Raw genomic sequence first — 26,906 nt, forward strand, 5'->3', positions numbered from 1 at the left:
ACAAAAAGAATAAAATACCTAGGAATAAACCTACCTAAGGAGACAAAGACCAGTATGCAGAAAACTGTAAGACACTGGTGAAATAAATTAAAGATGATACAGAGAGATATACCATATTCTTGTATGGGAAGAATCAACACTGTGAAAATGACTATACTACCCAAAACAATATACAGATTCAATGCAATCCCTATCAAACTACCAATGGCATTTTTCACAGAATTAGAACAAAAAATTTCAAAATTTAGGGCTTCCCTGGTGGTGCAGTGGTTGAGAGTCCACTACTGATGCAGGCGACACGGGTTCATGCCCTGGTCTGGGAAGATCCCACATGCCGCGGAGCGGCTGGGCCCATGAGCCATGGCAACTAAGCCTGCGCATCCGGAGCCTGTGCTTCACAACGGGAGAGGCCACAATAGTGAGAGGCCCACGTACTGCAAAAAAAAAAAAAAAAATTTCAAAATTTGTATGGAAACACAAAAGACCCCAATAGCCAAAGCAATCTTGAGAAAGAAAAACGGAACTGGAGGAATCAGGCTCCCTGACTTCAGACTATACTACAAAGCTACAATAATCAAGACAGTATGGTAATGGCACAAAAACAGAAATACAGATCAATGGAACAGGATAGAAAGCCCAGAGATAAACCCATTTACATATGGTCACCTTAACTTTGATAAAGGAGGCAAGAATATACAATGGAGAAAAGACAGCCACTTCAACAAGTGGTGCTGGGAAAACTGGACAGCTACATGTAAAAGAATGCAATTAGAACTCTTTCTAACAGCATACACAAAAATAAACTCAAAATGGATTAAGGACCTAAATGTAAGATAAAACTCTTAGAAGAAAAGATAGGAAGAACACACTTTGACATAAATCACAGCAAGATCGTTTTTGACACATCTCCTAGAGAAATGGAAATAAAAACAAAAAGAAACCAATGGGACCTAATGAAACTTAAAAGCTTTTGCACAGCAAAGGAAAACATAAACAAGACGAAAAGATAACCCTCAGAATGGGAGAAAATATTTGCAAACGAAGCAACTGATAAAGGATTTATCATAAATGGGTGTTGAATTTTGTCGAAAGCTTTTTCTTTACCTATTGAGATGATTATATGGTTTTTCTCCTTCAATTTGTTAATATGGTTTATCACATTGATTGATTTGTATTTACTGAAGTATCCTGGCATTCCTGGGATAAACCCCACCTGACTATGGTGTATGATCCTTTTAATGTGCTGTTAGATTCTGTTTGCTAGTATTTTGTTGAGGAATTTTGCATCTATTTTCATCAGTGATATTGGCCTGTAGTTTTCTTTCTTTGTGACATCTTTGTCTGCTTTTGTTATCAGGTTGATGGTGGCCTCTCAGAATGAGTTTGGGAGTGTTCCTCCCTCTGCTATATTTTGGAAGAGTTTGAGAAGAATAGGTGTTAGCTCTTCTCTAAATGTTTGATAGAATTCGTCTGTGAAGCCTTCTGGTCCTCGACTTTTGTTTGTTGGAAGATTTTTAATCACAGTCTCAATTTCAGTGCTTGTGATTGGTCTATTTGTATTTTCTATTCCTTCCTGGTTCAGTCTCAGAAGGTTGTGCTTTTCTAAGACTTTGTCCATTTCTTTCAGGTTGTCCATTTTATTGGCATACAGTTGCTTGCAAGTAATCTCTCATGATCCTTTTTATTTCTGCAGTGTCAGGTGTTACTTCTCCTTTTTCATTTCTAATTCTGTTGATTTGAGTCTTTTCCCTTTTTTTCTTGATGAGTCTGTCTAATGGTTTATCAATTTTGTTTATCTTCTCAAAGAACCAGTTTTTAATTTTATTAATCTTTGCTATTGTTTCCTTCATTTCTTTTTCATTTATTTCTAATCTGTTCTTTATGATTTCTTTCTTTCTGCAAACTTTGGGTTTTTTTTTCTTCTCTCTCTAATTGTTTTAGGTGTAAGGTTAGATTATTTATTTGAGATGTTTCTTGTTTCCTGAGGTAGGATTGTATTGCTATAAACTTCCCTCTTAGAACTGCTTTTGCTGCATCCCATAGGTTTTGGGTTGCCGTGTTTTCATTGTCACTTGTTTCTTTTTTGATTTCCTCTTTGATTTCTTCAGTGATCTCTTGGTTATTTAGTAGTGTATTGTTTAGCCTCCATGTGTTTGTATTTTCTACAGATTTTTTCCTAATCTAGTCTCATAGAATTGTGGTGGGAAAGGATACTTGATATGATTTCAATTTTCTTAAATTTACCAAGGCTTGATTTGTGACCCAAGATATGATCTATCCTGTTGAATGTTTCATGAGCGCTTGAGAAGAAAGTGTATTCTGTTGTTTTTGGATGGAATGTCCTATAAATATCAATTAAGTCCATCTTGTTTAATGTATCATTTAAAGCTCGTTTCCTTATTTATTTTCATTTTGGATGATCTGTCCATTGGTGAAAGTGGGGTGTTAAAGTCCCCTACTATGATTGTGTTACTGTCGATTTCCCCTTTTATGGCTGTTAGCATTTGTCATGTAGTGAGGTGCTCCTATGTTGGGAGCATATTTACAATTTTTGTATCTTCTTGGATCGATCCCTTAATCATTATGTAGTGTCCTTCTTTGTCTCTTGTAATAGTCTTTATTTTAAAGTCTTTTTTGTCTGATATGAGAATTGCTACTCCAGCTTTCTTTTGATTTACGTTTGCATGGAATATCTTGTGCCATCCCCTCACTTTCAGTCTTTATGTGTCCCTAGGTCTGAAGTGGGTCTCTTATAGACAGCATATATACAGGTCTTGTTTTTAAGTTAAGTATTTATCTAAGAAACACATTCAGACTGAAGGTACTCTAAAATCAATGCACAGAACATCATGTAGTGAATAAGCTAGACCAAGCTCTGGGTATGCACATCTCATCTATTATTGGTACAGTTATAAAGGCAATACGTTTCTTGAAGGTATAAAATCTTTCTTATAAAATTTAACTCTGAAAATAAAGCCAACAGCTAATGCTGATGCTAGGAATTATGGAGTCTAAATAAGAAATGTTTCTTAGCTAGAATATAGAAATTTTGAATTAAAGAGCAGAAGAACAAGCTCATGCATAACTCAGATCAGATAAGAACAGATTCACCACATTTACTTCTAAGAGAAATGAATAGTTGTTTATAAAACTATTTCCATGAGAGCCCCAGCTAGTATTTTTAAAATATACTCTGTAAAGGAAATTATATAAAATAGTGATACTAATAATTTTTTAAATTCTGAGACTATCTTAGATATACATTTGAATACCCAGAATGAATGTCTCAGGTCACATCCTCTCATGAATGTCAAGAAATGCACATATTTTCATGCTCAAAGATGGCTGTTCAAAATACACTCAAGTATCATTGCTCCATCCAGGTTGGAGCCTCAGCAGCTTAAAAAAGTAGTTTTTTCTTTTACCATACATAATTCCATTTCTTGTATAATGAAAACCATAACTCCAACCCAGACAAGTAGTTTTCATTCATTCATTGAACCACACCTACTGAGCCTTCCCTACAGGTCAGACAATGGCAGTAGGTTCCAGAAAGAGCAGACAGGAAAGAACACATGCAGACTGCCACTGATAAAATGAATGTAGATTATGGAGAGTGAGTACACTTATGATTTTCTATTTCTTCTGAATATATTCCTTCTTGAATCAGCTTCAGGTTTTTGGTTCAGTTTATCAAGAAATCATTTTTCTTAACTGTAACAGGATAATATTATCATATGACTAAGTCAGTGTGTTTGACTTCAACCTAGTTTCACTGTCACAATTGATACCTGACTAGACATAGCCACAGGTTATCATCAAGAAAGTGTAAAAGCAGAGCTTCCTGAGAAACATTTTTGGATAGTACCTTAAGATTAAAACATCAGAAGATATACTTTAAGCTGTGGTTAGAGTTGTGACAAATCTAAAACCTATTTCCTCTTCAACATGAACAAACTTAATTCACTAGACCTTACTCTTTATAAACTAAAATTTAATTGTAAACATGATGACAATATATGAATACTTGTCTTCTCTTGATGAAAAGCGATTCTTTCATCTGCCTCTTAATGCACAAAGTCTACCTTTCCTCAATTGCAGTAGTACTGTTCTTTCTTCATGTAGGTGTACAATATCTAGGATGAGGTTAAAATAAAGATTACAAGCAATCTGACATACTACAACAGCCCATGAAGGTAGACTGCTCTCATTCTCCTTATATACTCCCCTTACTCTAGTCCTTCCTCCCCTAATCTTGAGAAAGGGAAGCTCCAGTCCTCACAGAGCAGTGTTGACACAAGTACTTACAACAATGCACTAATGCAGGGAGAACTTCCTACTTCTTAGCACAGCAGAGAAAAAAGTGATCCATTAGAAAAGGAAATTATAACAACTGAAAACAGAAACTTTGGCATCAGAGAGAAGTGGGTTCAAGTCCTAGGTCTAGCACTATAACCTTGGTCAAATTTTTAATCTACTTGAGGTTGGAGTCATAAGGCATGGGTTCAAGTTCCAGTTACATCCTCTAATAATATAACACCAAGGAAGTAATATAACCTCTGTGAGCCTCAGTTTCTTCATTTATAAAAGATGGACGAAAATATCTGCTTTATACTTCTCATACTTACAAGGAACTAGGAAAGAAAATGGTTTCTATAAAAATCCTTTATAACCTGTAAAGAGTTTTATAAATATAAGACAGTTTTATTGATAAAATAATCTTAGAAAGCAAAATCTGAAGGGACCAAAAAAAACACAAAAAACTGCAAATAATGGCATGCCCATAAATTTCTAGAGGAATAAAAAAGAATGGGAGTGTTCATTAATTTTCAACCTGTTGGTTACAATTTTCTGCAGTGACCTAAAAACACAGCATTATATCATGACGAAGGTGATAATAACCCTTACAAATAAAGCAAAAAGAAAGCCAGAAGCAACAATTACTTGCCATATATAACTCCTTATTGATGCCAAGATATTTTCCATTTCCACATCCAATATCAGCAACTAATGAACCACTTGGCAAAGCTTTCAAAAACTCCACGATGTGTGGCCAAGGGGTATGTCTCGTGCTGCTAAAGTGTCTAGCAATTTCTTCGTAAACTTGATGGACATATTCTTGCTCCAGTTGTGAGGCTTCTTTATCACTCTCTGGAAATGATGTGGAAGTCTCCTTCATCTGGCTGTCACAGACCAAAGGGTAACCTAATGAATAAAAGAAAGCAATATAAACCATTTACTTATTTGTTTGTTTTTTTTTTTTTTTTTTTTTTTTTTTGCTGTACGCGGGCCTCTCACTGTTGTGGCCTCTCCCGTTGCGGAGCACAGGCTCCGGACGCGCAGACTCAGCGGCCATGGCTCACGGGCCCAGCCGCTCCGCGGCATGTGGGATCTTCCCGGACCGGGGCACGAACCCGTGTCCCCTGCATCGGCAGGCGGACTCTCAACCACTGCACCACCAGGGAAGCCCTGTTTGTTTTTTTAATTTATTTTTTGGCTGCACCACGTGGCATGTGGGAGCTTAGTTCCCTGACCTGGGATTGAACCCACGCCCCCTGCATTGGAAGCACAGAGTCTTAACCACTGGACCACCAGGGAAGTCGCTAAACCATTATTTTTATCCAAATGATTCATAAGGTAATGATTGTTTTCTCAAAAGAAAAAGCAAATCAATCCACGTTTGATGACTAGGGTTAAATAGGCTCTGATTTATCAGTTAAAAAAAGTAGTTCTTACGTAGCAAGTCCAATTATGTATGTGAGGGGTCTAATATAAGAAGGGGTAAATCCATTTGAAACAAAATATGACTGTAATTCTGCATGCCTTATAATGCAGATGCCTATTTTATCTTGGGATTAAGGATTAAGGGTCCTCTTATTCAGGAAAGCATCTTGATAGGCCTGGTGTAACCAGAAGAAATTTAGCAATTAACAGGATTTAGGGTTTTTGTCTTGGTAGGAGTTCTGGGGACCCTAGGACTCTCAGAAGAACCAGACCTAGAAACAAAGTGTGATCTGGTAATAATCACAAGATTTAATGAATACTGTTTGAAGCGGTTTACATATATTGTCTCAATCCTCACAGTAACACTATGAATAGGTATTATTACATTCATTTTACAGATGATGAAACTGACTCATGGAATATTAAATAATGATCCCAAAGTGACAAAGATGTTAAGTCATAGAGTCAAGATTTGAACCCAGGCAGTGGAGACTCCAGAATCCACATTCTCAATTGACTACACTGTGTTGCCTCCTTCAATAGAATGAGCAAATCCTAAGGAGAACACCAGCAAGTAGAGGAGATGACAGAGGAAATTTAGGATACAATGTCTCAAATTAATTTTGAAGTGTTCCCTGTTCTCTGCAATAACGTCTAATATTCATTTCGAGTCCTTGCCTTTTCTTGGCTATGCTATAATTTCCCTTTGTCTTCAGCCAGTCTGTGGCACACAACATCTTTTTATGGGTAGTATACTAGAGAATAAAGAAAGAAGTAGTGTTCCCAGAGAAACCACAGACAAGACTTAGCAATAATTAGAAAGCATTTGGCAGCAAAGAATTGATGGCTTCAGGAATTTTCCCTAAATATAACTAGAAGATTCCAAACTTTGAATGGGAGTGGAACTATCTAGTCCCTACTAATGTGTAAAGTGAAGCTCTAAACACTTTATGTAGACATTTAAGAAAAGGGTAGCCCCAGAAAGCTTGAGAGCTCTAAAACATACATGTGGAAACAGATGGGTTACATTATGTTGGTTACATCAGAATTACAATTACACTACAATATACATTACAATTATCTTAAGCTGGTCTTGCTAAAAATTTTATTCTCTTGGAAATTATGAACATCTCAGTTATGTAAAAGGAGGATCACTTAAATCCACAAATTTTGACCAAAAGTATCCAAAAGATGGCCTTGAACTTTTAAAAAATCTGTAAACTGAATATATAATCAGAGCTTCTTATAGCAACCCTTAAATTAATGCCCATAACAAAAAAACATTTGCATAAGAAAACTAACTTGTCTCTTCTACTAAATTTCAAGTTCCTTGAGAACAAGAGCCATGCTTTATTTTTCTATACCTTGTAAAGCTACTGGCAGTGTTAGATGTTCATCAAATACTAAATAAATATTTTTTAATTGATAAAAAAATTTTGTTTTTAAGTCCTCAGTGACATTTTTAGCAAAAGAAACAAAAACCTGTTAAAACCTATTTTAAGCTTCACTAACATGAAGTTATCAAATATGAAGAGTCCAAGTTTCCTAACAGAATAATATCTTATACATATAATAAAGATTTTTAATTTAAAATGTTTTTAAGATGACTAAATCCAAAAGCTCCTGCTAAGATACCACCTATAACTGAAACCACCAGGATGTAAAAAGCTCATAACATCACTGTTATTGTAAAATATTATTTATAAAACACAAGGGGTTTTTATTTGAGTCCAAGAAATACAGGTCATGATGCACTTATACAGACAATTCAGAACAGCATCCTTGACAAGTTTTTGAGCACTCCTTTCCAAACTGACTAAAACAAACACTGTTTATCCCCCTAAAGTTATCCACTTACTATAGAACAGTTTGTCATTTCCAACTTCCCTGTTAAGTTAATGAGAAGTAATTGAGAAATGTGACAAGCTGTTTCCAAAAAAACTTATTCTTGTACAAGTGATATTTTATTTATTTATTTTTTTCCCCAGCATGCAGTGATCTTTTTTTTTTTTTTTTTTTTTGCGGTACGCAGGCCTCTCACTGTTGTGGCCTCTCCTGTTGTGGAACACAGGCTCTGGACATGCAGGCTCAGTGGCCATGGCTCACGGGCCCAGCCGCTCCGCAGCATGTGGGATCTTCCCGGACTGGGGCACGAACCCATGCCCCCTGCATTGGCAGGCAGACTCTCAACCACTGCGCCACCAGGGAAGCCCCTACAAGTGATATTTTAATGCCCCCAAACTGTAGTATTCTTAACCATGACTATAATAAATAAAATATTCATTTAGAATCCAACTATGCTCAAGCACTATGTTTGAGGAAAATAAAGATGAGTAAGATGCAGTCCCTGCCCTCAAGGACTATAAACCTAACCACGGGGGTGGTTAAGAAAAGTATATGTCAGTACAATACAAGGCAGAACACAGGAAATGCCATTAGAGGAGTTAAGACAAAGCTCTTCTCAGTTCTTATGGGACTTTAAAAGATTTTCATAGTAGATTTACTCCATTTTACAGGAGAACCAAAATTATATACTTACTACAATTACAAGGTGTTTGCCTCACTTTCCTAAAGGTAAATGATGTCCGTATTCCCCTCTTGCTTAAAGTTAAGTCTTCAACATCTCCAGTGATAATTCCACTTTTGTGACCCCTGGACGCTTGAACAGTATCAAATTTTCTGGGTGTGATTCTAAAAACAACAGTCAAATTAGTTTATTTAACACTGTATTCAGAAAAATATTTCATGTCCTTTAAAAATATTAAGCGAATAGAGTAAATCTAGAAGAATTTATTGCAAATATCTATTGGATTCCCTGAATTGCTAAGCATTGTGGAAAAAAATCAAAGAAATAGAAGTCTTTGTCTCTTAGGAAATTAGCTCCAGGGTAATCATTTACAGCTAACAAACTATGCAAGGGGGAAAAGTAGAAAAATAACAAATGCTTAATTAATACCAATGCCAAGGAAGAAAAAACACAAAACAGATGGAACAAAGAGGAAACAGATAGTAAAGTTAAATCCAATTATCAGTAATGTTAAATGTAAAAGGACTTTAAATCCAATTAAAGAACAAAGAATTTCAGATTGGATGTTTCTAAAAATCCAACTATGTGCTGATTACAAGAGACACACCTTATAAATAAGGACAGAGAATGGTTGAAAATGATAGAAAAAAAAGATACAACATACAAAAAACAAATATTTTGCATATACCTAGCAAAACCAAAAGAAATGTGGTATAGCTATACTAATCAGACAAAGTAGACTTTAAGGCAATAAGTGTTAATAGAGATAAAAAGGAACATTTCATAATGATAACAGGGTCAATCCAACAGAAAAATATTATGTAAAAACCCTATATATTTGTATGCATCTAACTAATAGCACAGCCTCAAAATATATAAAGCAAAAAGTGAAAACAAAATCTAAAAGGAGAAACAGACAAATACATAATTATCACTGGAATTTCTAATATATCTTTCTTAGTAAGTGAAATCTAGCTGCAAGTCAAGGACATCATCAGAAAACAACAGATAATGGAACAAAAAAGTATATGATTAACAGATAAAATAAGTAAAACAAAGATTGAAAACTAAAGAGAGAAAAGTACAAGCCATTGTAGATTATAAGAAAGTTTAAAGGGAATCTTGGAAATAAGATCAAATTTTTGAACGGGAAAAAGGAATCATTTAGTAAGAAAATATGGCCTTTTCAAAGTTAAATTTATAGGGTGAAATGCACATATCTTAAGTGTACAGTTCAATGAATTTTGACAAATGCACACAACCATGTATCCACCATCCCAATCAAGACAATTACCCAAGGAAATTCCCTCGTGCCCTTTTCCAGTCAGTCTTCCCCGCCCCCCTCAAAGCAACCACTATTATGATTTCTATCCGTATAATTTTGCCTGTTCTTGAATTTCATATATAGTTGGCACTATTTTGTATCTGGCTTTGTCCATTGAACATAATTTTGAGATCTAGCCATGTAGCTGTGTGTTTCAGCAGTTCACTGTTTTTCTTTAATCACTGAGTAAAATTTCATTATATGAACATGCCATAATTTATCCTAAATCTCCTGTTTACTGATATTTGGCATTCTTAGTTTGGGACTATTACAAATAAAGCTTATACGCATCTTTTTCAGATATATACTTTTATTACTCTTGGGAAAATACCTAAGATTGAAATTGGTGGGTCATAGTGTAAGAAACTACCAGTTTTCTAAGATGGTTGCACATAATTTTACACTCCCACCAGCAACATATGAGAGTTTCAGGCTGCTTGACATTCTCACCAACACTTGGTATTGTCTAAGTTTTAAATATTAGCAAGTGATATGAAATTTCAGTTATAATTTGTATTTCTCTGATGACTAATGATATTGTTTCTTCTCATGTGCTTTTTAGCCATTCATAGATCCTTCTGGTAAAGGATCTGTTCAAATCTTATACCCAGTCTTTTATTAGATATATGTATTGTGGATACTTTTTCCCCCATGTATAGCCTGGCTTTTCATTTTCTTAATGCTGTCTTCTGATAAGCAGAAGTTTTAAATTTTGATGCAGTTATTTTGTCTTCTTTTTCTTTTACAGTGTTCTGAAACCTTTCTAAAAAAAAACTTTGCCTACCCCAGAGCTGCAAAAGTATCCTCTTGTATTTTCTTCTAGACATCTCCTAGTTTTTGTTTTTACATTTAAATTTATGATCTATCCCATATTAATTTTTGTGAATGGTGTGAGGTATATCAAGGCTCATTTTATTTCCACATAGAGCTCTGATTGTCCCAGCACCATCTGTTGAAAATTTTCCTTTCCACAATGAATTGTGTTGCCATCTTTGGCAAAAATCAACTGACACCATATCTATGAATATATTCTGTCCCACTGGTCTATTTGTCTATCTGTACAACAATACTACACTCTTTTGATTAGGTAGCTTTATATACAGTAAATCTTAAACGTAAGGTAGAATAAATCCTGCAACATTGTTCTTATGTTCAAGACTGTTTGGATTATTCTTTTTTTTTTGCAGTACGTGGGTCTCTCACTGTTGTGGCCTCTCCCGTTGCGGAGCACAGGCTCCAGACGCGCAGGCTCAGAGGCCATGGCTCATGGGCCTAGCCGCTCCACGGCATGTCGGATCTTCCCGAACCGGGGCACGAACCCCTGTCCCCTGCATCGGCAGGCGGACTCTCAACCACTGAGCCACCAGGGAAGCCCTGGATTATTCTTGATCACTCACGTTTCCTGGTAAATTTTAGAATCTGCTTATCAATTTCTACAAAAAAAGTCTTTTAAGATTCTGATTGGAATTACACTAAATCATTAGATCAATTTGGGAATAACTGATAACTTAACAATATTAAGTTCCCTACCCATGATTATGTCATCTCTATTTCTTCATTTATTTTGCTCTGTAATTTCTCTTACCAATGTTTCATGATTTTTAGAGTATACGTGTTGTATATCTTTTGTTAAATTTATTTCTGAGACTTAAATCTTCTAAAGCCAAGTTGTCTGCTTGACCCACTCTACCAAGGTTATCTGCCTATAGAAGTGGGTTTTATACTCACAGGGAATGTGCCAGGCCTGAAAGATCTCAGCAAACTTTTAAAAAGCATAATTTTATACTAAAGTTGTTGATACTGCTTTATCAAGAATCAGATATGTTGACTACACATCTAGAAAAGTATCAACCATATAATTAAAGTACAAACCATGTCTGCCAGACAGCCCACAGTAGTCTGCCCGCCACAACTTAAGGAACCATGCAGTCCACATAGAGGGCACCCCTAGAGCATATAGATCTGGTGTCCAAAGGGCAGTGTGCTGCTGGGCCCCACAGGACACTTCCTAGGTAAGATCACTTCTCTGAGATTGAGAAATATAACCCAACAAATACATAGAAATAAAAACAGCAAATTAGGCAAAATGAGGTGACAGAGGAATATGTTCCAAATGAAAGAACAAGATAAAAACCCCAGAAGAAGAACTAAGTAAAGTGGAGATAAGCAATCTGCCCAACAGAGAGTTCAAGGTAGTGATTGTAAAGTTCATCAAAGAACTCAGGAGAAGATTGGGTGAACAGAGTGAGAAGTTAGAAATTTTTAACAAAGAGTTAGAAAATATAAAGAAGAAACAAACAGAGCTGAAAAATACGACCACTGAAATAAAAAATACAGTAGACGGAATCAGTAGATTAGATGATATATAGAGAAATGGATTATCGAGCTGGAGACAGAGTAGTGGAAATCACTCAAGCTGAACAGAAAAAAGAAAAAAGAATAAAAAGAAATGAGGACAGGAGACGAGGGGAAGATGGAGGAAGAGTAAGACGCGGAGATCACCTTCCACCCCACAGATACACCAGAAATACATCTACACGTGGAACAGCTCCTACAGAACACCTACTGAATGCTGGCAGAAGACCTCAGACCTCTCAAAAGGCAAGAAACTCCTCACGTACCTCGGTAGGGCAAAAGAAAAAACAGAGACAAAAGAATAAGGACGGGACCTGCACCAGTGGGAGGGAGCTGTGAAGGAGGAAAGGATTCCACACACTAGGAAGCCCCTTCACGGGCGGAGACTGCGGGTGGCGGAGGGGGGAAGCTTCAGAGCCGCGGAGGAGACCGCAGCAACAGGGGTGCGGAGGGCAAAGCAGGGAGATTCTCGCACAGAGGATCGGTGCCGACCAGCACTTACCAGCCTGAGAGGCTTGTCTGCTCACCCGCCAGGACGGGCGGGGCTGCGAGCTGAGGCTCGGGCTTTGGTCAGAGCGCAGGGAGAGGACTGAGGTTGGCAGCGTGAACACAGCCTGAAGGGGTTAGTGCACCACGGCTAGCTGGGAGGGAGTCCGGGAAAAGGTCTGGAGCTGCCGAAGAGGCAAGAGACTTTTTCTTCCCTCTTTGTTTCCTGGTGCAAGAGGAGAGGGGATTAAGAGCGCTGCTTAAAGGAGCTCCAGAGAGGGGCGTGAGCCGCGGCTAAAAGCGCGGACCCCAGAGACGGGCATAAGAAGCTAAGGCTGCTGCTGCCGCCATCAAGAAGCCTGTGTGCGAGCACAGGTCACCATCCACACCTCCCTTCCGGGGAGCCTGTGCAGCCCGCCACTGCCAGGGTCCCGGGATCCAGGGACAACTTCCCTGGGAGAACGAACAGCGAGCCTCAGGCTGGTGCAATGGCACGCTGGCCTCTGCCGCCGCAGGCTCGCCCCGCTCTCCGTGCCCCTCCCTCCCTGCGGCCTGAGTGAGCCAGAGCCCCCGAATCAGCGGCTCCTTTAACCCGTCCTGTCTGAGCGAAAAACAGACGCCCTCCAGCGACCTATACGCAGAGGCGGGGCCAAATCCAAAGCTGAGCCCCTGGGAGCTGTGAGAACAAAGAAGAGAAAGTGAAATCTCTCCCAGCAGCCTCAGAAGCAGCGGATTAAAGCTCCACAATCAACTTGATGTACCCTGCATCTGTGGAATATATGAATAGACAACGAATCATCCCAAATTGAGAAGGTGAACTTTGAGAGCAAGATTTAGGAATTTTTCCCCTTTTACTCTTTTTGTGCGTGTGTATGTGTACGCTTCTGTGTGAGATTTTGTCTGTATAGCTTTGCTTCCACCATTTGTCCTAGGGTTCTATCCGTTCATTTTTTTTCTTAATAATTATTATTGATTGTAATAACTTTATTTTATCTTCTTTCTTTCTCTCTTTCTTTCTTTCTTTCCTTCGTCCTTCCCTCCTTTAGACAACGAATCATCCCAAATTGAGGAGGTGGACTTTGAGAGCAAGATTTATTTTTTCTCCTTTTCCTCTTTTTTTGAGTATGTATGTGTATGCTTCTCTCTTTTTTTTTTTTTTTTTTAGCAGTACGCGGGCCTCTCACTACTGTGGCCTCTCCCATTGCGGAGCACAGGCTCCGGACGCGCAGGCCCAGCGGCCATGGCTCACAGACCCAGCTGCTCCGCGGCATGTGGGATCCTCGCGGACTGGGGCACGAACCCATGTCCCCTGCATCGGCAGGCGGACCCTCAACCACTGCGCCACCAGGGAAGCCCTATGCTTCTCTTTGAGATTTTGTCTGTATAGCTTTGCTTCCACCATTTGTCCTAAGGTTCTATCCGTCCATTTTTTAAAAACTTTTTTTCTTAATAATTATTTTTTAATTTAATAACTTTATTATATTTTACTTTACTTTATCTTCTTTCTTTTTTCCTTCCTTCCCTCCTTCCTTCCTTCCTTCCATCCTCCCACCGTCCCTCCCTCCCTCGCCCCCTCCCTCCCTCCCTGTCTTTCTTTCTTTCCTTCTTTTCTTCTTTCTTCCTTCCTTCCTTCCTTTCTTTCTCTCTTCCTACTTCTACTAATTCTTTCTCTCTACTTTTTCTCCCTTTTATTCTGAGCCATGTGGATGAAAGGCTCTTGGTGCTGCAGCCAGGAGTCAGTGCTGTGCCTCTGAGGTGGGAGAGCCAACTTCAGGACACTGGTCAACAAGAGGCCTCCCAGCTCCACATAATATCAAATGGCGAAATCTCCCAGAGATCTCCATCTCAACGCCAGCACCCAGCTTCACTCAACAACCAGCAAGCTACAGTGCTGGACACCCTATGCCAAACAACTAGCAAAACAGGAACACAACCCCACCCATTAGCAGAGAGGCTGCCTAAAATCATAATAAGTCCACAGACACCCCAAAACACACCACCAGACGTGGACCTGCCCACCAGAAAGACAAGATCCAGCCTCATCCATCAGAACACAGGCACTAGTCCCCTCCACCAGGAAGCCTACAAAACCCACTGAACCAACCTTAGCCACTGGGAACAGACACCAAAAACAATGGGAACTACGAACCTGCAGCCTGCAAAAAGGAGACCCCAAACACAGTAAGATAAGCAAAATGAGAAGACAGAAAAACACACCGCAGATGAAGGAGCAAGATAAAAACCCACGAGACCTAACAAATGAAGAGGAAATAGGCAGTCTACCTGAAAAAGAATTCAGAATAATGATAGTAAAGATGATCCAAAATCTTGGAAATAGAATAGACAAGATGCAAGAAACACTTAACAAGGACCTAAAAGAACTAAAGATGAAACAAACAACGACGAACAACACAATAAATGAAATGAAAAATAATCAAGATTGGATCAATAGCAGAATAACTGAGGCAGAAGAACGGATAAGTGACCTGGAAGATAAAATAGTGGAAATAACTACTGCAGAGCAGAAAAAAGAATGAAAAGAACTGAGGACAGTCTCAGAGACCTCTGGGACAACATTAAACGCACCAACATTCAAATTATAGGGGTTCCAGAAGAAGAAGAGAAAAAGAAAGGGACTGAGAAAATATTTGAAGAGATTATAGTTGAAAACTTCCCTAATATGGGAAAGAAAATAGTTAATCAAGTCCAGGAAGCACAGAGAGTCCCATACAGGATAAATCCAAGGAGAAATAGGCCAAGACACATATTAATCAAACTGTCAAATATTAAATACAAAGAAAGCATATTAAAAGCAGCAAGGGAAAAACAACAAATAACACACAAGGGAATCCCCATAAGGTTAACGGCTGATCTTTCAGCAGAAACTCTGCAAGCCAGAAGGGAGTGGCAGGACATATTTAAAGTGATGAAGGAGAAAAACCTGCAACCAAGATTACTCAACCCAGCAAGGATCTCATTCAGATTTGATGGAGAAATTAAAACCTTTACAGACAAGCAAAAGCTGAGAGAGTTCAGCATCACCAAACCAGCTTTACAACAAATGCTAAAGGATCTTCTCTAGACAAGAAACACAAGAGAAGGAAAAGACCTACAATAATGAACCCAAAACAATTTAGAAAATGGGAATAGGAACATACATATCGATAATTACCTTAAATGTAAATGGACTAAATGCTCCCACCAAAAGACACAGATTGGCTGAATGGATACAAAAACAAGACCCATATATATGCTGTCTACAAGAGACCCACTTCAGACCTAGAGACACATACAGACTGAAAGTAAGGGGATGGAAAAAGATATTCCACACAAATGGAAACCAAAAGAAAGCTGGAGTAGCAATTCTCATATAAGACAAAATAGACTTTAAAATAAAGACTATTAGAAGAGACAAAGAAGGACACTACATAATGATCAAGGGATCGATCCAAGAAGAAGATATAAAAATTGTAAATATTTATGCACCCAACATAGGAGCACCTCAATACATAAGGCAAATACTAAAGCCATAAAAGGGGAAATCGACAGTAACACATTCATAGTAGGGGACTTTAACACCCCACTTTCACCAATGGACAGATCATCCAAAATGAAAATAAATAAGGAAACACAAGCTTTAAATGATACATTAAACAAGATGGACTTAATTGATATTTATAGGACATTCCATCCAAAAACAACAGAATACACATTTTTCTCAAGTGCTCATGGAACATTCTCCAGGATAGATAATATCTTGGGTCATAAATCAAGCCTTGGTAAATTTCAGAAAATTGAAATTGTATCAAGTATCTTTTCCGACCACAATGCTATGAGACTAGATATCAATTACAGGAAAAGATCTGTAAAAAAACAAACACATGGAGGCTAAACAGTACACTACTTAATAACGAAGTGATCACTGCACAAATCAAAGAGGAAATCAAAAAATACCTAGAAACAAATAACAATGGAGACACGATGACCCAAAACCTATGGGACGCAGCAAAAGCAGTTCTAAGAGGGAACTTTATAGCAATAGAAGCCCACCTTAAGAAACAGGAAACACCTCGAATAAACAACCTAACCTTGCACCTAAAGCAATCAGAGAATGAAGAACAAAAAACCCCCAAAGTTAGAAGAAGGAAAGAAATCATAAAAATCAGATCAGAAATAAATGAAAAAGAAATGAAGGAAACAATAGCAAAGATCAATAAAACTTAAAGCTAGTTTTTTAAGAAGATAAACAAAATAGATAAACCATTAGCCAGACTCATCAAGAAAAAAAGGGAGAACACTCAAATCAACAGAATTGGAAATGAAAAAGGAGAAGTAACAACTGACACTGCAGAAATACAAAAGATCGTGAGAGATTACTATAAGCAACTCTATGCCAATAAAATGGACAACCTGAAAGAAATGGACAAATTCTTAAAAATGCACAACCTGCTAAGACTGAATCAGGAAGAAATAGAAAATATGAACAGACCAATCACAAGCACTGAAATTGAAACTGTGATTAAAAATCTTTCAACAAACAAAAGTCCAGGACCAGATGGCTTCACAGGCGAATTCTATCACAGAGTTAGAGAAGAGCTAACACCTATCCTTCTCAAACTCTTCCAAAATATAGCAGAGGGAGGAACACTCCCAAATTCATTCTACGAGGCCACCATCACCTTGATACCAAAACCAGACAAGGATGTCACGAAGAAAGAAAACGACAGGCCAATATCACTGATGAACATAGATGCAAAAATCCTCAACAAAATACTAGCAAACAGAATCCAACAGCACATTAAAAGGATCATACACCATGATCAAGTGGGGTTTATTCCAGGAATGCAAGGATTCTTCAATATACGGAAATCAATCAATGTGATAAACCCTATTAACAAATTGAAGGAGAAAAACCATATGATTATCTGAATAGATGCAGAGAAAGCTTTCGACAAAATTCAACACCCATTTATGATAAAAACCCTGCAGAAAGTAGGCATAGAGGGAACTTTCCTCAACATAATAAAGGCCATATATGACAAGCCCACAGCAAACATCATCCTCAATGGTGAAAAACTGAAAGCATTTCCACTAAGATCAGGAAAAAGACAAGGTAGCCCACTCTCACCACTCTTATTCAACATAGTTTTGGAAGTTTTAGCCACAGCAATCAGAAGAAAAGGAAATAAAAGGAATCCAAATCGGAAAAGAAGAAGTAAAGCTGTCACTGTTTGCAACTGACATGATACTATACATAGAGAATCCTAAAGATGCTACCAGAAAACTACTAGAGCTAATCAGTGAATTTGGTAAAGTTGCAGGATACAAAATTAACGCACAGAAATCTCTGGCATTCCTCTACACTAATGAGAAAAATCTGAATGTGAAATCAAGAAAACACTCCCATTTACCACTGCAACAAAAAGAATAAAATATCTAGGAATAAACCTACCTAAGGAGACAAAAGACCTGTATGCAGAAAATTATAAGACACTGATGAAAGAAATTAAAGATGATACAAATAGGTGGAGAGATATACCATGTTCTTGGGTTGGAAGAATCAACATTGTGAAAATGACTCTACTACCCAAAGCAATCTACAGATTCAATGCAATCCCTATCAAACTACCACTGGCATTTTTCACAGAACTAGAACAAAAAATCTCACAATTTGTATGGAAACACAAAAGACCCCGAATAGCCAAAGCAATCTTGAGAACAAAAAACGGAGCTGGAGGAATCAGGCTCCTGACTTCAGACTATACTACAAAGCTACAGTAATCAAGACAGTATGGTACTGGCACAAAAACAGAAAGATAGATCAATGGAACAGGATAGGAAGCCCAGAGATAAACCCATGCACATATGGTCACCTTATCTTTGATAAAGGAGGCAGGAATGTACAGTGGGGAAAGGACAGCCTCTTCAATAAGTGGTGCTGGGAAAACTGGACAGGTACATGTAAAAGTATGAGATTAGATCACTCCCTAACACCATACACAAAAATAAGCTCAAAATGGATTAAAGACCTAAATGTAATGCCAGAAACTATCAAACTCTTAGAGGAAAACATAGGCAGAACACTCTATGACATAAATCACAGCAAGATCCTTTCTGACCCACCTCCTAGAGTAACGGAAATAAAAACAAAAATAAACAAATGGGACTTAATGAAACTTCAAAGCTTTTGCACAGCAAAGGAAACCATAAACAAGACAAAAAGACAACCCTCAGAATGGGAGAAAATATTTGCAAATGAAGCAACTGACAAAGGAGTAATCTCCAAAATTTACAAGCAGCTCATGCAGCTCAATAACAAAAAAACAAACAACCCAATCCAAAAATGGGCAGAAGACCTAAATAGACATTTCTCCAAAGAAGATATACAGACTGCCAACAAACACATGAAAGAATGCTCAACATCACTAATCATTAGAGAAATGCAAATCAACACTACAATGAGATATCATCTCACACCAGTCAGAATGGCCATCATCAAAAAATCTAGAAACAATAAATGCTGGAGAGGGTGTGGAGAAAAGGGAACACTGTTGCACTGCTGGTGGGAATGTCAATTGGTACAGCCACTATGGAGAATAGTATGGAGGTTCCTTAAAAAATTACAAGTAGAACTACCATATGACCCAGCAATCCCACTACTGGGCATATACCCTGAGAAAACCATAATTCAAAAAGAGTCATGTACCCCAATGTTCATTTTCAGCACTATTTACGATAGCCAGGACATGGAAACAACCTAAATGTCCACTGACAGACGAGTGGATAAAGAAGTTGTGGCATATATATACAATGGAATATTACTCAGCCATAAAAAGAAACGAAATTGAGCTATTTGTAATGAGGTAGATAGACCTAGAGTCTGTCATACAGAGTGAAGTAATTCAGAAAGAGAAAGACAAATACTGTATGCTAACACTATGGAATTTAAGAAAAAGAAATGTCATGAAGAACCTAGGGGTAAGACAGGAATAAACACACAGACCTACTAGAGTACGGACTTGAGGATATGGGGAGAGGGAAGGGTGAGCTGTGACAAAGCGAGAGAGTGGCATGGACATATATACACTAACAAACTTAAGGTAGATAGCTAGTGGGAAGCAGCCGCATAGCACAGGGAGATCAGCTTGGTGCTTTGTGACTGCCTGGAGGGGTGGGATAGGGAGGGTGGGAGGGAGGTAGATGCAAGAGGGAAGAGATATGGGAACATGTGTATACGTATACCTGATTCACTTTGTTATAAAGCAGAAACTAACACACCACTGTAAAGCAATTATACCCCAATAAAGATGTTAAAAAAAAAAAGAAATGAGGACAGTTTAAGAGACCTCTGAGACACATCAATTGCACTAATATTCACACTATAGGGGTCCCAGAAGGAGAAAAGAGACAGAAAGGGGCAGAGAACATATTTGAAGACACAAGAGCTGAAAACGTCCCTATCCTGGGAAAAGAAACAGACATCCCGGTGCAGGAAGCACAGAGAGTCCCAAACAGGAGCAACCTAAAGAGGACCACACCCAGATACACTGTAATTAAAATGGCAAAAAATAATGATAAAGAGAGAATATTAAAAGCAGCAAGGGGAAAGCAACACGTTACATACAAGGGAACTCCCATAAGGTTATAAGCTGACTATTCAGCAGAAACTCTGCAGGCCAGAAGGGAGTGACACAATATATTTAAAATGATGAAAGGGAAAAATCTACAAGCAAGAATACTCTACCCAGCAAAGCTTTCATTCAGACTTGAAGGAGAGTTAAAAAGTTTTACAGACAAGCAAAAGCTAAAAGAGTTTAGCATCACCAAGGCAGCTTTGCAAGAAAGGCTAAAGGGACTTTTCTAAGCAGAAAAGACCATAAGAAATATGAAAACTGTGAAAGGTAAAATCTCATTGGTAAAGGCAAATATATAGTAAATGTAGTAGATCAACCACTTACAAAACTAGTAGGAAGGCTAAAAGATAAACCTGGTTTAAAAAAAAAGCAAACATGATAAAAATATGATCAAGTTAAGATGAAATTTATTATCTATAGAATTCTAGTGTAAATTAAAGGGAAAATAGAAAACAACTGACTACAGTTTAATCTATGTGCCACTGCAAAAAAAAAAAAAAGATCAAGAACTCAATAATAGGCAGAAGATCTGAATAGATATTTTTCCAAAGAAAACATACAGATGGCTAATGGGTACATGAAAAGGTGCTCAACATCACTAATCAGTGAAATGCAAATCAAAGCCAGAATGAGATTACCAGCTTATATCTATTAGAATGGCTATTATCAGCCAGGACAAGGAAGCAACCTAAGTGTCCATTGACAGATGAATGGATAAAGAAGATGTGGCACGTACATACAATGGAATATTACTCAGCCATAAAAAGAAACAAAATTGAGTTATTGTAGTGAGGTGGATGGACCTAGAGTCTGTCATACAGAGTGAAGTAAGTCAGAAAGAGAAAAACAAATACCATATGCTAACACATATATATAGAATCTAAAAAAAAAAATGGTTTTCAAGAACCAGGGGCAGGACAGGAATAAAGATGCTGACGTAGAGAATCGACTTGAGGACACAGGGAGGGGGAAGGGTAAGCTGAGACTAAGTGAGAGAAAGGCATTGACATATATACACTACCAAATGTAAAACAGATAGCTAGTGGGAAGCAGCTGCATAGCACAGGGAGATCAGCTCGTGCTTTGTGACCACCTAGAGGGGTGGGATAGGGAGGGTGGGAGGGAGACACAAGAGGGAGGGGATATGGGGATGATTCACTTTGTTATACAGCAGCAACTAACACAACAATGTAAAGCAATTATACTCCAATAAAGATGTTAAAAAAATTGTGAAAAAAAAAGAATGGCTATTATCAAAAATACAAAAATAACAAGTGTTGGCAAGGATGTGTAGAAAAGACAATCCTGTACACTGTTGGTGGTTATATAAATTGGTGCAACCCTTATGGAACAGTATGGAGATTCCTCAAAAAATTTTAATATAACTACCATATAACAAAGCAATTCCACTTTTGGGTATTTATCTGAAGGAAACAAAAAGACTAACTTAAAAAGATACCTGGGGGCTTCCCTGGTGGTGCAGTGGTTGGGGGTCCACCTGCCAATGCAGGGGACGCAGGTTCATGCCCCGGTCCGGGAGGATCCCACATGCCGCGGAGTGGCTGGGCCTGTGGGCCGTGGCCGCTGGGCCTGCGCGTCCGGAGCCTGTGCTCCGCAATGTGAGAGGCCACAACAGTGAGAAGCCCACATACCGCAAAATAAAAAAAAAAAGATATCTGTACCCCCTATGTTCATTGCAGCATTATTTACAATAGCCAAGACATGGAAACAACTGGGCATTATGCTAAGTGAAATAAGTCAGAGAAAGAAAGCAAATATCATATGATCTCACTTACATGTGGAATGTAAAACAAAAATAAAACAAACTTATACATACAGAAAACAGATTGGTGGTTTGTGAGGTGGGTGGGGTGGGGTGAAGTGGGGTGGGGGAAGGTGTGTGAAATGGTAAATGTGGTCAAAAGGTATAAACTTCCTGTAATAAAGTAAATAAGTCCGGGTGCTATAACGGTGTCGATAGTTAATAATACTGTATTGCATATTTGATAGTTGCTAAGAGAGTATATCATAAAAGTTCCCAATAAAAGAAAAACAAATTTGTAACTGTGTGGTGATGGATGTTAACTAGACTTATTGTGTTGACCGTTTTGCAATATATACATAGAGTGAATCAGTATGCTGTACATCTGGAACTAATACAGTGTTATATATAAATAAAATCTTAATTAAAAAATCAGAATTTCCAGGCTGACAGCTTCTGAAACTGTTTATTTTTGAAACTAATTAATTCAGAGTATTGGAAAAGAAGTATTTTACAGGTTGTAACCGAGCAGGACCTTATGTGGTCTTCCCCAGACAGATCCCTCCCCCACATCCTCTGCTTTTAGCTCCTCTCTGAAGTACCTAGATAATAGTATCTGATGCACATTTCCTGAATTGTTTTACAGATGCTAAAACCCCTACTAAATGAAAGAAATTAACTACTTGATGACCATGAGCACCCATGACCTACTGGCACCTAAGGATTGATAATATTAACCCCTGTAACACCACCCTGTTACTTCAACATCAACCAATCAGAGAACTGTGCACAGGCTAATCACATACCCTGGGATACCCCTCCCTCACCCTGCCTTTAAAAATACTTTGCTGGGGTTTCCCTGGTGGCGCAGTGGTTGAGAGTCCGCCTGCTGATGCAGGGGACACGGGTTCGTGCCCTGGTCCGGGAGGATCCCACATGCCATGGAGTGGCTAGGCCCGTGAGCCATGGCCTCTCAGCCTGCACATCCAGAGCCTGTGCTCCGCAACGGGAGAGGCCACAACAGTGAGAGGCCCGCATACTGAAAAAAACAAAACAAAACTTTGCTGAAACCCATTGAGGAGTTTGGGCTTTTTGAGCACTAGCTGTCCGGATTCGTTGTACAGTGCCCAACAATAAATGCTCCACTTTCCTTCACCCACAACCTGATGTCAGTAGACTGGCTTTTACTGCGTGTGGGCAAGTGAACCCAAATTTGTTTTGGTAACATGGTCTTGATACTATTTTAAAATGGATTTTATTTCTTTCCCCCAAAATTATTATTATTATTTTTTTTTTGCTGTACGCAGGCCTCTCATTCTTGTGGCCTCTTCCGCTGCAGAGCACAGGCTCTGGACGTGCAGGCTCAGCGGCCATGGCTCATGGGCCTAGCCGCTCCGCGGCATGTGGGATCTTCCCGGACCGGGGCACGAACCCGTGTCCCCTGAATCGGCAGGCGGACTCTCAACCACTGCGCCACCAGGGAAGCCCAAAATTAATTTTTGATTATTGACCCTGTATGCTACAAACTTGTATGCTATATTTAGTTATTAATTCTAGTACTTTGTAGATTTCCTAGGATTTTCTACATCTACAATCATAAAGAGTTTTACTTCTTCCTTTCAAATACATATGATTTCCACTTCTTTCTCTTGGATTATTATACTAAGACATCCAATACAATATTAAATAGAAGTGATGAGAGCAGAAATCCCTGCCATGTTCAATATTTTAGGAAAAAGCATTCAATATTTTATCACTAAATATGATGTTGCCTGTGGGTTTTTCATTGATGCCCTTTATCAGACTGAAGAAGTTTCCTTCTTATCCTGGTTTGCCAAGTTTTTATCATGAGTGGATGCTGAATTCTGTCAAATACATTTTCTGCATTAATCAAGATGACATGATTATATACTTTTTCTCTTTTGTTCTTTTAATGTTCGGTTTCCAAATGTTAAACCTATCTTACAATCCTGGGATAAACTCCACTTAGTCTTGATGTGTTTTCTTTTTTATATATTGCAGGATTGGATTTTCTAATATTTTGTCAAGGACTTCTACCACCTCTGAGAGATACTGGTCTGTAATTTTATTTTGTTGTAATGTCCTTAACAAATTTTGGTGTCAGGGTAATGCCAGTCTCATAAAACGAGTTGGGAGAATGGCTCTTTTAAAAGAGCTCATGCTAAAAGCAATTTTTTAGAAGTAAAAGCAAGCGAAAAATGCCTGAAATTATATGATTGTTACTCTAATAGCTGAAAATGATTAAAACTATGGTGTTGAACAAAAGTCAAGATATTTTAGAACAATGAATATCTTGAAACTCTTATTAGCAATTCTCTCTTGGGTACTAAGTAGTTCTCTATAATGGCTCTCTGAAGTCAATGACTTCACTTGCCTAGAGTTAAATCTTAGGCAAAGGTCAAGCAGTACTTACTGCTTTGGGTACCAATCTCAGATTTTTAGGAAGAGGTAATCCATATGTTAAAAATAATTAATTCTTTACATGTCTCTGAACATCTTTTTTCCCCCTGTACTTAAATTATAATCTAGTTGGGAAAATATTAAATAAAAAGATAAAAACAGGGCTTCCCTGGTGGCGCAGTGGTTGAGAGTCCGCCTGCAGATGCAAGGGACGTGGGTTCGTGCCCCGGTCTGGGAAGATCCCACATGCCGCGGAGTGGCTAGGCCCGTGAGCCATGGCCACTGAGCCTGCGCGTCTGGAGCCTGTGCTCCACAACGGGAGAGGCCACAACAGTGAGAGGTCCGCGTACCGCAAAAAAAAAAAAAAAAAAGATAAAAACATTTTTATAGATTTAAATAACAGTTCAATACAATAGAAAAGACATCACAAGCCAGTAGGAGACAATACAGTCTTTAGGAGTTAAGAGAGAAATTATTTCAGGCTACTGCAGTCAGAAAAATCTTTATACATTATAAGGGAAATAAAAGTTGAGCTACATGTTAAAAACAAGTGAATGGAAGGGAGAAGGAAATTTATTGCATTAAGAGTTGACAAAAGTCTGAAGGCTACAAGGCACTGTATAAATTCAGATGAAAGGGAGCAAACAAGTTTAGCTATAACAGTATGGTTAAGAGCACAGATCCTGAAGCCAGACTCCCTGGCTTTCTGGTCTTGTGTCTGCCCTTTAATGGTTTTGTAACTTTGTACAAGTTATGCTCCAATTTCCTTTAAAAATGGGGACAAAACCACGAAAAAAACTTTCCACTGTGACGATATGAGTTAAATCAGTTAATATATGTAAAGCTTTTAGACAATGCCTGGCACAAAGAAAATGCTCCAAAAATAATTTAAAAGGAGAGCTCACGCAAACTCGTGAACTAATGCAACCCAAGGCTAGTCAACTAACATAAATGAGTGAAGCAGGTAGATTTGTTTAGAAATATATTGTTTGCCATTAAAAACATAGGAATTGTCTTCATTTAAAAAAACAGTGTTCTCTTCCATTTTTCTTAAAACACATGTTCCTGCTCATTCTACCCTTTTTCCCCACTTTTAAAACAGACATGAGTTTAAGAAATATTTAATTTTCACTTAACTCTGTTTTAAGATAAAAACAACAGTACAAGCACAATGATAAATGACAACTGATACTCAGCCGTAGTTCAGGGAGTCATAGAAAGTGGTAGGAACTCTAGAGAATCTGAAAATGTAGGTCTCACCTATAGAAAGCCATTGATAGTCTCAGCTACTGCTGCCAAAAGATACTGTGGTTTCAGATCTTCTCAATTTTCAAAAGAAGCTGAAAATTCAGATTCTTGTGTAAAAGCTCCTAATTTTCACGTGTAACCAATTTTTTAAAATGCCACAACATTGAGCACTACCACACCAGCCAAACAGCCTGACTGCTATATTTGACCCATGTGTTGCCAGTTTGCCATATTTGATTTAGGGCCTGCTGGCTAGAATAGTAAACTATATATCAAATTAAAAGTATTTGGAATTGGCCGCGTTAATCAACAACCTTCTTCAGTAGTGCTTTCTAGTGCTTTTTTAGCACAGAGATCAAACTGTTTTTAATCAAGGTTTATTTCTATAGTTTATATGTATTTTTAAGTGCACTAAATGTGCTTTTTCAATTTATCTTCCCTTCCATCCAGATTCCAAGGAACCCGTCAGTAGTTGATATACCATTTGTTTGGTCAGTCTCTCTCTGTTCCTGTTTCTGTGTGTCTTCCCTTCCCTTCCCTCCCTCCTTCTCTCTCTCTTCTTGACACACACACACACACACACACACACACACACACACACACACACACATACAAATCACATTACAGATAACGGGTATCAGTGGAAGCCTTTAAAAATAATACTGAAGGTTCTTTTTCCCCTGAAATTATTATAGAAAATTTTCATTCTAGAGAAAGGTCTAAAAATAAATATTAACCTGCAAGTCAATCTTCCAGAGATCCTACTCCTAACATTTAACAAGAAAATAATCTGATGAAGATGATGTTTAGGAGAAGTAATCTATACTATTACCCAGAACAAATTAAAATATTTTCATAACATAGGCCTATAGAAAGTAATTTCTTATTTTGTATTTGTTGTACTGCTATTACTCTTAAGTTTAAATGGTACCAATAGTAAAAATCCTTGAACCTAAAACAAAAGAAAATGTGAATATTCTCAAAATTACAGGAATACTTTAAACACCACTAGATCACATCACCATTTTCAATTACTGAAAGTTAAAAATATTTTAAATGGCTGTGAAAAAGAAATCAGGTAAATTTAATCCTTAGTGCACAAAATCAGGCCATCTGTTTTTATGGCTCATTTAAGACAGGTTACAAATTCATTTACATGTTCACTTCCTTGAATTTTTTTTTTTTTCTTTTTTTGTGGTACACGGGCCTCTCACTGCTGTGGCCTCTTCCGTTAAGGAGCACAGGCTCCGGACGCTCAGGCCCAGCGGGCATGGCTCACGGGCCCAGCCGCTCCGCGGCACGTGGGATCTTCCTGGTCCAGGGCACGAACCCGTGTCCCCTGCATCGGCAGGCGGATTCTCAACCACTGCGCCACCAGGGAAGCCCCTTCCTTGAATTTTTATAAAAATGCATCAGCTAAAATCT

General features: G+C 38.2%; 1 protein-coding gene across 4 annotated transcripts in view; it reads right to left on the reverse strand.

Annotated features, from left to right (window-relative positions):
* Window positions 1–26,906, reverse strand: part of ALKBH8 (alkB homolog 8, tRNA methyltransferase) — a 72,242-nt gene that overhangs the window by 8,453 nt on the left and 36,883 nt on the right. For all 4 annotated transcript variants that reach the window (XM_060157933.1, XM_060157937.1, XM_060157935.1 and 1 more), the window contains 2 exons: window positions 8,264–8,415; window positions 4,949–5,205 (listed from right to left, as the gene is read on the reverse strand). In XM_060157933.1, coding sequence (XP_060013916.1) covers window positions 4,949–5,205; window positions 8,264–8,415 — 409 coding nt within the window. The remainder of the gene's footprint in view (window positions 1–4,948; window positions 5,206–8,263; window positions 8,416–26,906) is intronic.

The sequence above is a fragment of the Lagenorhynchus albirostris genome, chromosome 9, assembly GCF_949774975.1.
Source record: "Lagenorhynchus albirostris chromosome 9, mLagAlb1.1, whole genome shotgun sequence".
NCBI classification, from domain to species: domain Eukaryota; kingdom Metazoa; phylum Chordata; class Mammalia; order Artiodactyla; family Delphinidae; genus Lagenorhynchus; species Lagenorhynchus albirostris.